The following is a 10456-nucleotide window of genomic DNA, read 5'->3' on the forward strand; positions in this document are numbered from 1 at the left end:
ATCGGTAAGTTACCGGCTTCGCCACAGAGAGAACTTACGCCGGTATCGTCAGCGTCGTTTTTACTTTCCCTAGCTCAGACGAGGCTCTGCTAGGCTGTAGTAGTGTCCGATGCCCCCAAAACAAGCTGTGAGCGTAGTTAGGCAGCGAAGCCAAACGAGTGCAAGAAACAAAACACGATTGTTCGTAGTTTTCTAGAATACTTCTGAACAAATTACCTTCACGAAACTTGGAATGATTGCAGTTGTATCACAGGAGACACACTAGAAGGCTGTCCGTTTCACAGTGGTTTTGTCGTGCTGTTGTAATGGCCTAGTAGCGGCAGCTTCATGTTCTTTGCATCGGGACAGCTTCGATGAATAACAAGTTGGAGTCGTTTTATCTAACCAAGTATACTTCTCCCGTAGAAGCCCATGTACTGGCAGACGACAAGAATTCCGCCTTGCTTACAGTTCCACGGGCAAAGTCTAACGAAGAACTGCTACCACGTAAAAGCTGTTGCGCATGCGCACTCAGCACAGGGTGACATCTTGATGCACGGAGAGAGAGAATAAACTTCTTTATTAGCAAAAAAAAAATGTGGAGTGCACGGAGATCGTGGGGCGACTATGCCGAGAGATAAGGTGGGGTGGGGTCTTCGCTAGCAGCACAATTCGTGTTGAGTTGAAGATTTGTGTTGCCGAAATGAATTCCCTTCACTCTTCTTCCCCATATCTCCCCATTCATCCACTCCTTTTCACAAGCCCTCCGCTTCCTTCACGCTCCTGGTGACCTTGTACTGACCGCTCTTACTAAGGCTTCACAGGAAGGGGCTCCATGACGCGCCGTGAGAAGCTAGACGGGGTCACAGATACTGAGAAGGGGGTGGGGCTGCAGGCCAACGGTGTGAATCACGTCAATGAAGATATATTCATGATGCGACTGGTCCACCCCTGCCTCTGCGTGTTCAATGGTACAGCGGTTCTACTTCCCACACGATAAAGTTCAACACAATCGAGACTTTCCATTGCTCTGAGCGTCTGCCAGTCATCTGCTGTGAGTGGATCGATCGGTCGTGCTCCCGTTTCGAACACGCAGGACCTGGGCTCTATTTCCTCGAGTAACTCTGCTCAACTTTTTTTTTTCGGCTGTTGAATTACTAGGCCTTGTTCAGGAGGCTGGGCAAGGAACTATAAAGGTATAGTACAAAATTGGCCAAGTTCACTAAGAATGCTAATCGCAGTAAAGCTTGCTCTCATCAAAGACAATATTGGTCTCCTAGCATCCTTTCTTTGTAATGAAGCGAACACCAAGCCGTGTTTTACATACTTAGATAGATAGATACGACTTCATTTGAGCCATTGAAGTCACCGTTGAGGCGGCCTCCGACGGGGTGGTCCCTTATTCACAGGGCCCATAAACGGCCAGCACCTCCAGGCCCCGGGCCACTAGGGCCGCGTGGGTCGTTGCGGCGGGGCTGGACCGTAGAATCTCCCATCGCTCTATGGGGGAAGGAGGTAGGGGGTGTTGGTTGGGGATGGGATTTGTGGGATGGGGGCTTTGAGTGACGTACACTCTGCAATCACGTGTCGCAAGGTGCCTTTTTCTTTGCGACAGAAGGGGCATGTGTCTTCATATTGTTGTGGGACATGGTGTGTAGCAATGTTGGGTGGGCCGGCGACCCCGCTTGAATTCTTCTTAATACTGTCTTCTCTTTCCGTGTAAGTGTACGATGGGGTGCCGGCAGTGCGCGCCTGTCCTCCCTGTACATTTCTGTTATCTCTTTGAAGCTAGTGACGGGAGTCGGGTCGTCGTCTTCTCCTCCACTCGCCTCCTCTTGTGCCCGGCGTGCCATCTCTCAGGCGTAGTAGTCGGCAATTGTGTTGCCGATTAATGAGGAGTGAGTGGGTGTCCATATGACCTCGACTACCCTTTCTGGTCGCTCTCTCTTAAGCATATCTACGTGGACTCAACGAGAAAACCCGTCTGTCGTCTGTAAGGCTGGATGTGTCCCGGCTTCGACGCGCAGAAAGGGATATGAATAAACTTTTATGAAGCTATAGTATAGGGCCTTCATATTTCCACAGACCACTTATATTGTCTCGCGAAAGATATCTTCCTGGTGATGGATACATAAGATCATAAGGATACATAAAAGTTTAAGGAAATATTTAAATAAAAAGGCTCTAGGGCCTTCATAACTTAATATGAGGCCACTTATATTGCCCATAACATTGTATATTAAACAATACATTTGTGTACTGTAGTGAATCCTAGTTCAAAGGAGTTCGGCGTATAGCGCTCCGATCTTTAATAACTGACCGGGATGCTTTAAAAACAGGGTTTGCAGGTTGCTCCTAAAAAATGTCTTTCCAGTAATGCACTTGTGTACAGTAGTGAAGCTTACTTCAAAGGTTCGCTGCAAAGCGCTTTATAGGGATACAAGTTCGTGTGGGAGGGAAGGGGAGAGACAGAAAACATTTTAACGAGTTTAAAAGTGGGAGTGGAGCCTTAGTCCAGTATTCCATGTGTCCTAGCCGTCTAGGCCCGAGTCACCAGTAGAGTATGGCCCTTCAGTCGACAGCTGGTCAAAAGCGTCTCCTTCAGCTTAGGAGAGGAACGGGTGAGAGGGGTGGTACAGCTGGGTTGTGTATGACTACCAGGAGTATAATTTGTAGGTTACTTAATTGTTGGCAATATTTGCAGTGAACAGTGTACTGTGTGGGGAAAAATTCGGAATGGCGTACACCCGGGGTCGAAAGTTTACACGACACGATTTCGACTTTCAACATTAATTTCTCTGCACTCGGGGCGATAAGCTCCTGGCATAGTGATGATACCACGAAGCGTGGTGCTTCGCTTACAAATACAAATTGTGTACTGAGCTCCTAGAGAGCAGAGAAATTAACGCTGAAAGTTGAAATCGTGTCCTGTAAACTTTTGACCCCAGGTGTACGTACGTGCCTGTTTGTAATTGCCAGAGCGTGGTTTCCTGATTTCTGCTGTGGGTGTGGTGACGGCTCGGAAATTTTGGTCTAGTGGTTCAGTAAAACTGGCTTGTCGCGATAAGAGAGAAGTGGTACGGGAGCTGCAGGGGTCCAGGGGCTCAGTGGGCCAGTTCGCGAGCCTGTTGGTGAGAGAAGTTGCTGCCCGTTACAGGGGCACGGGCAGGTGTAAAAGATGTTGTTTACAGAGATGGTCGTGTTTTCAAGTACCCGGAATGTTGGTGCCACCGCACCTGACAGCAAAGTGAGATTACGTTTCATTGTGGGTACAAGTCCGCATTGCCGGTGTGCACCCAGCGCCATCTACTGCTTCGTTTGGAGCACTCCTATTGTCTTGCGCTGATTGATTTGATTGATTGATGGTACGGTTTAACGCGCCGACGCAACGCAGGTGATGAGGCGCGCCGTAGTGGAGGGCTCCGGATTAATTTTGACCACCTGGGGATCTTTAACATGTGCCGAAATTTCGTACACACGGGTGTTCTTGCTTTTCGCCTCCATCAGAAAAACGGCCTCCGCGGCCGGGAATCGGCGGCCGTTTGCGCGAGCAGCTATTGTCTTGCGCAACTGCTAAAAGAACGCCAATGTTCTGCTTTAGTAGCCCAGGGGTAGAATCTTGGGTGGGAAAGAACTCCCCGCGTTCGGTCCCCAGCAATGCCAATATTTTTAGCAAAAACCTGTGATTTTATTTATTGTAAAAGTTCCCGTAGCCCAATTCTACGCGTTTTTCGTATATAAAAGTGGAGTGGTGTCATTTAGGTTGGTTTAGGGGTGGGGTTGGCATATCAACACATCTAATTATTGTTTTGCATCGCACCGGAAGTGCCGGGCTTGTACCTATCTTGGAACGGAATATCGCGACAGAAAACTGTAGCAGGCTGCTTGAGAATCCGTGATTAGGACTTTGTTGGAGGATTGAATGACGGCTAATGCAATAGCCAGCGTTGCGTGGGAAGGTCGTTTGAATCGACGCGTGAGCAAATAAATGGCTATTGGATGTTGCTACTGCAACCATCATTTTGTTGTCAGCGTATCTCGCCGCACCGGTGTAGGGTATACATAAGAGAGATTGCGGTAGGTATTTAACAAAAGTCCGTGTGGCCTTCGTACTTCTAAAACAGACAGCTTAGATTGTCCAGAGAAAGATTCCTTCCCAGAAATGTTTACGCGTGCAGTAGTAAAGCTGACATCAAAGGGGCGCTCTTGAAACTCTCCACAGGAAGTCTTGCGGAGGTATTTCATAAAAAAGTGACGTCATGCTTTTGATACCCGACATTAACAATGCATTTCTGTAAAGTAGGGGCTCGGTGCATAGCTCTTCGGTATTTAATAAAAGGCTCTGGGGATTTCATACTTCGATATCAGACTGCAAAAGGTGCCCCCCCAAAAAATGCTTTGGCACCAAGGCATTTGTGTGTAGTAATAAAGCCGACTTTACTGGGACTTGGTGTATAGCATGGCAGAGACAGCGAGATTGGTACGGCAGTGAGATTCTGATTCAAATTGCGGGGTGATAACGGGCACGTGCCGAGGCTACACTTGGGCTATGAGGCGCGCCATGGTGGAGGGCTCGGGATTAATTTTCACCACCTGGGGTTTTTAACCTGCGCCAAAATCTCATGTGCGAGCTTCTGGATTTCTTTCGTTTGGTTAGTCGTCGGGTATGTGACACGCGCGCGAAGTCGTGTTATTCCGCCGATCGTTTGCAATCATAAGCGTCACCTATGATTCAGTGATCAACGACTGGCTCAGAGTTTTCGCTACTACATTTTGTTAGGGATTTAAGGTTGAGGGAGGAACTTGGAACCAAAAGATGAGCTACTGAGGATGCGGTACGGGAGAACATCCCCCAAAGCGGTATACACATGCGAAACATAACGATTAGAATGAACTCTGCTTAATCGGCTTCTATTTTTTATTCTTTCTTGCTGGCTGCCGCAGGTGTACGAGACGCACGCGGCCGGCTTCGAGTTCTGGGTTCTCGACGAAGCGTTCGCCCTGCACCGTGGCATGCAGAACCACAGGGCCAGGGGCCACTGGCGCGAGCGGCAGAACGCGCTCAACTACAAGAAGCTGGCGGGCTTCCAGCGAGACGTGCACCGAAAGTACAACGTCACCGCAGCTGTCACCAAGCCCGCGACCGGCGACAAGACGACCTCTGCTCCGGCCACTAAGCCGCTGCTGCCGTGGTCGAATCGTGCAGCGTAGATAGCGTGAGGCTGCTTGCTCATGTAGTAGATCGCCGTGCGCGCGGTGGGGAAGGTAACCCCGCCTAGAGAGCAATATATCACCGCCAAAACATCGAAGGCCCGCCCCGGTCGAAGGCGCAGAGGCTAATGATACCACACGCGAGGCTGCGGCTTCGATTCCCAACCAGGGCGGCTCTAGTCCCCATGAGGGCTAACTTTTGAAACGACTGAATAAATTAGTCTAGTCGATCCACGGCCCTTCAGTGTCGAACTCCGCATCAACGAGGGTTATGTTCGGCACGCTAAGCAACGAATTTGAATTCTCTCAAAAGTGTGAACGGCAAACCCGATGCTTTCAGCAGCCGAGAGTGAGAAAGCGTTTTGCCAGTGTGGATCCAGCTGAGCACTCGGCAAGAAAAGCACGGCCTGGCGAAAAGACTGCAAGCGTTTTAGCCTGTGCAGTGATCAAATGCTGATTAAAAAGGTGAATGCTGAATCCCCTAGGAAATCTCGGCATTGGCAGTCACCTGTTTTATTCCCTGCTGAATTTAAAATTGTATTTATTGTTGGAAGATCAAGTAGGCGTCAACTGCAGGGATGGTAAGAATGGGAGAGGGAAAGGATACATATGTAGACTTGTTCTCGCGCGAGCTAGCGTCGGCGCAGGGCGCATAAGCTTTTTTTACCGCCCAACCCCCCGAAAAGGTGCAAAATGGGTGTGATTAAGGTGCTGCAAGGAGATCGACCTTGTTTTCTTTTAGTGCCGACACCCTTGACATCCTCTCGTGGTTGAGAAAAGGGTGGCAACACACTAAAAATTTTCCCATTTTTGTAGGGTGCTTAACGGGTGTAGAAAAGATGTTTAGATGTTAAGGTCATGACTTATTAAACACAAAACTTACACCAATTTTATTTTCAAGCTCCATATCACTATTAAAATGGTTTTGTGAGGTGCATGCTGAATTGAATATGCTGCGAATCACATACGCCCAGTTTTGAAATAACAGGTAAAAGTTCAATTTTGAAACAGTCCACAGACTCGGCCTGATTATTTTCCTTCACTGACATAAAAGCAAGGAGTTGAGACACGTGTGTAAGTGGAAGCATGACAATTGACTCACTTTCTTTCCCCTTTCAGTTTACTTTATTGATTTGCTGACTATTGCGCATGTTTAATGCATTATTACATTGGTGTGTTAATACTGCACACCCACAACTATAGATGTGTGAAGGACGCAAATTAACCTTAGCCCTGAAACACCCTTCCCTGTCCAAATACTTTTAAAAGGTGCTCGACATGGGACACGATATTTTGCACCCTTCAGGTCAAAAAGGGTGTGCAAAGTTTTGTGTGATACTCAAACAGGGAGTACAAGCCACAAGAAAACGATGCGGTGTTTTGGGCCTTGATAGAGAAAACGGGAAAGCCTGCTGCACGTAGAGTAGCCGCATCGCAGGCTGGCCGCCTTACTCAGCCCTGGAGGAATGGAGACCACAGCTTTGAGCGTCACTGGGGCTTCACTTACTGCGCTGTTTAAGTAACAGATCCAAACACTGACGAATACTGCTTCCTTTGGCTGTAACAGTGTGTATTCCTTACGACAAACCATTACCATTTCCAAGTGTCGTAACTTGGTATAGCAACGAGCATGATACTCTTTTGTTTACCCAGTAACCATTTATTCTCTCTCTCTGTCTACAACTCCACGGCTGCGACCGGTGCTCAATGAATTCACTTTCTTCACCGCATGTACAGTCTGTCATTCTTACGCCACAGCAAGAGTTTCTAGTCTCCGTGAAGAATTCAAAGCACAAGGCTAATTTAGGTCCAAATATTTGTTGACAGGAAGCTGGCGAAAGCATGTTTTCTTCCCTTGTGAACTGAAGTGCTTCTGTTGAACCCGAGTGTAAGGCTTCGGCTTCTCCTGGAAGCTCCATGCGGGCTATAAAGTTTTGGTTAAGACTGTAACTCCTTCGCCATGACCCGCTCTACGCCAGCTTAAGAAAAGCGAATCAAAGCGTCACTACTTCTATTTGCCAACACAGAATGCAGTGGCTAGTAAACAGAGTGACACTTTGATCTGTTGAAACTGCAGACATATTGCAATTAGATTTACGAACTGTATTTACAGCACCGCAACGCTTTTACTACACTCGCTGTTTCACCTGTATCGCGGAAGGCTTTACAAACGCTTGCTCAGTATGGCAATGAGAAAAAAGCTTTTATCGCTTGCACGTGATGTAAGGGACATATTTTTATGCGGAAAAGACGAAAAGTTTACAAGAGAAGTTTTTTTTTTTTTTCGGTAGGGAGTACGTGACGGCCCTGGAGTTAGACTGCCATTACCTGGACTGGCAACTCTGTTTGAACTGCGGTGTAAGCTGCATGCTCAAACCATAGGAAAACTAGTGACACTGATCGAGCGGGCTTTCTACAAATTCGTCATGTCAAGGCAGTTCAAAAGTTTATTTTAATTGTTTAAATTGCAGAGTACTCGAACTTGTTGGAACTCAGAAACGAAGTCATATCTCAGAAGATGCTCGAGCTATTTGAAATGCAACCACCTTTCACAGTAAATGAGTAAAGAACCGTTGTTTGGACCAATTTATCTGCTAGCTAGTTGCACGATGAGTAAATAGGCTTTCCGGGCGTGGGGTGTATACCCACTGTTATTTGCGTAAAAGGTAGGCATTTGTTTTGGTCGCTGCCAAGCTCTCACCTCAGCATATAAAGTATTGCTAATGCTGGCAACGTTCGTTTGCTGCTTAAACTCCGCAAAAAGAATTAATGAAATATGGCATTACAGGAATATTGTCACGAAGGCACGCAACGAAAGCTCTAAGCTTCAAAGCACTCGATTCAAGCAATGAGGAACTTCCATGCTGTTTGAATTGGTTTGCAACTCTTTGTACCAAGTGCGACTGTTGACAGATAACTTTGAGATGTTTTAAAGAAGAAGAGAAGGAGTGACGTGTCAGGAGTGTAATTGGATTGTTTTTTACGGGGTCTGTTTTAAGACTTACAACAACAAAAACTTGGGGTAATGTTGATATCTGTCCAAGGATTTTACAGATTTTGCCTATCATACGTGCTGCCAGCAGACCTTTCCAAATGCCAATTTGAATGCATAAGTATACTTTAAAGCTTTTGACTGTAAAATGCCGTGCTGACAACATATTTCAACCTTAATTTAAGGCATGATCAATGCGTGCGTGAGTGAATGTTATGAATTATTGAAAAAAAAGGAGATTGGCACATTATAGATATTTTAAACGCAGCAAGTACCATACTAGTTACCTACTGTGTCACAAACTGACAACGCACCATGTTTTCACACATTACCTAAGATATGTAGCTGCCCTTGAGGTTTACATGTTGCATTCATTGGGACGAGTCACCTACGGACTGCAACAGAATTGGCATCCTCAAGGGACAAGGAAGGCAACATGCATCCTCGCCTTATTTTAAGAATTAGATTCGGTTAGGTTACTCAATCTTATTCCAGCCTCTAAAGACATTGCTTTCACAAGGGAGGGAGTGAAAGAAAGAGAGGCCACCAATTTCGGCAAACTTTCAAATTTCACCCTACGCCACATCAGCAATGATGTTATTGGCGAAGTACCAAAAGAAGACGGCAAGATACCCACACACCAGCAAGCCCGGTGAAGAGCCCAATAATCCTAATAGCATTAACAAAGTAATCAGCGTGCAACCTCTATGGAAACATTCAATCAGTGAAGTCAAGCGCAACCAGAGGCACCGCTACAATCGCACAAGCATGCTTATTGACGGTAGGAATTGTCAGCAACATACCAGACCCTGTTTAATCAGAGGAGCAGTCTGAGAACGTGACCAGTGTGTTGCCGCTATTTCATCTATTTTACATATTACCAGGCTAAAATCTTGAAGTTGTATTAAAAAAACTGGCATGATTGTTATTATGAGATGGCAATCTTCCTAACGAACCATTCTTGTTTTCTGTACTCACCGTTCCTTAATTCAGTGCATGGTTTTACGGGTGCTGTCGGCATGATTGGGGGCTCTATAGTTGGAGACCTTTTTAATACGTATCAGCCCTAAATCAAGGTGCATTAAATAATGGAAGTTGTATAGCACAAGGACGAAAGTGCTGAAAAATAAAACTCGCAAGCCTGAGCGAAGCACATTATCAATCTGTCAAATCCAGGGAAAACCACGAGCTTACAACATGTGACGAGTCACTAGCTCCCAGACCACCCTATCCATGAACAGGTTGATGAAGAATGCGGCAACGTGTTTTTACCAAAGAAGCGATTTATTGTTTTCCAGGCACTTAGTCGATGCCAGAGTTACAGAATCACATTACGTACGGTTTAGCTCAATAACATGTCTCAAATGCGCGCAATATTCTGAACAGCTCACGTAAACACGTCACACAATACGAGCGTCGGTTTTTAGCTGAGTCGACACATTCCACGGACATAACTGCTAGTGAGCTCACTGCTGCAGCGCGTTTGGTGCTTTTCGTAAAAGCTTCCCAAATCTTAACAGTGCGAGTGCATCGTTTATCAGGGTCTGCTGTGTTGCAAACATTATCTAGCAAATGTTATCTCTGTAATGATGTGCGTGCGTTTTTGCAGAAGCTGTGGAGACGCGTGGGTATTTGCGTAGTCCTGCTGCTTTGTGTTGTCTATTCTGCTGTTTGTTAAAAAGACGAAGTTTGGTCGGAACATAAAAACCGACATAAATAAAAATTTGCAAACAAAAAAGCTGTAGGAGGTGTTATTTGGATGAAATAAAATGTTATTTATTGATGTGTGTCGGCATTTTATCACGAGGGGCCTGCCATGGTGCTCAGGTAATTCAGCCACAGTAACTCGGAAGTCAAGCTGTCAATGCCCCTGTGTTGGTTAGAAAACAAGCCCTGGTTGCAGGAAAATGTAGCAGGTTCTCTGGTATAGTAGAAGTGCTAATACTATTTATGACTTACAAAATGCATTAGTATCAATAGTGCGGGCGAACCTGCACTTTAATTAGGGTGTGAACGAATTATGAAACAAAGGCCGAAGAGTTGACAGGCAATCAAGTAGTTCGAATTTTGTGGTTGTTTCTGGGACTCGCTTCCGCGGTGTGACGTCAGCATGCACCTGCAGAAGCACGTACCACAACCGTTGACCCAATGAGTTATGAAATATGTCATCACTTAATGACCAATGTCACAGAGCGTGCATATTCCACAATACCGCCATTATCTGCATCCTCTGATTTTACCAGTGGCAGGACAAAGGAACTGATTTTAAGCTTT

General features: G+C 46.2%; 1 protein-coding gene across 2 annotated transcripts in view; it reads left to right on the top strand.

Annotated features, from left to right (window-relative positions):
• The window catches only part of LOC144174377 (beta-1,4-glucuronyltransferase 1-like), a 32244-nt gene extending 22281 nt beyond the window's left edge, over positions 1-9963 (top strand). The window contains exons 3-4 of one of the 2 annotated variants that reach the window (XM_077703051.1): positions 4924-5195; positions 7482-9963. In XM_077703051.1, the coding sequence (XP_077559177.1) occupies positions 4924-5190 (267 nt within the window). In that variant the 3' untranslated portion in view covers positions 5191-5195; positions 7482-9963. Of the gene's footprint in view, positions 1-4923 lie in introns of both variants that reach the window. The other variant, XM_077703049.1, reaches the window with a different exon arrangement.
• Positions 9964-10456: the final 493 nt, after the last annotated feature.

The sequence above is a fragment of the Haemaphysalis longicornis genome, unplaced genomic scaffold, assembly GCF_048455015.1.
Source record: "Haemaphysalis longicornis isolate Haplotype H1 unplaced genomic scaffold, Haemaphysalis longicornis Haplotype H1 scaffold_3, whole genome shotgun sequence".
NCBI lineage: Eukaryota > Metazoa > Arthropoda > Arachnida > Ixodida > Ixodidae > Haemaphysalis > Haemaphysalis longicornis.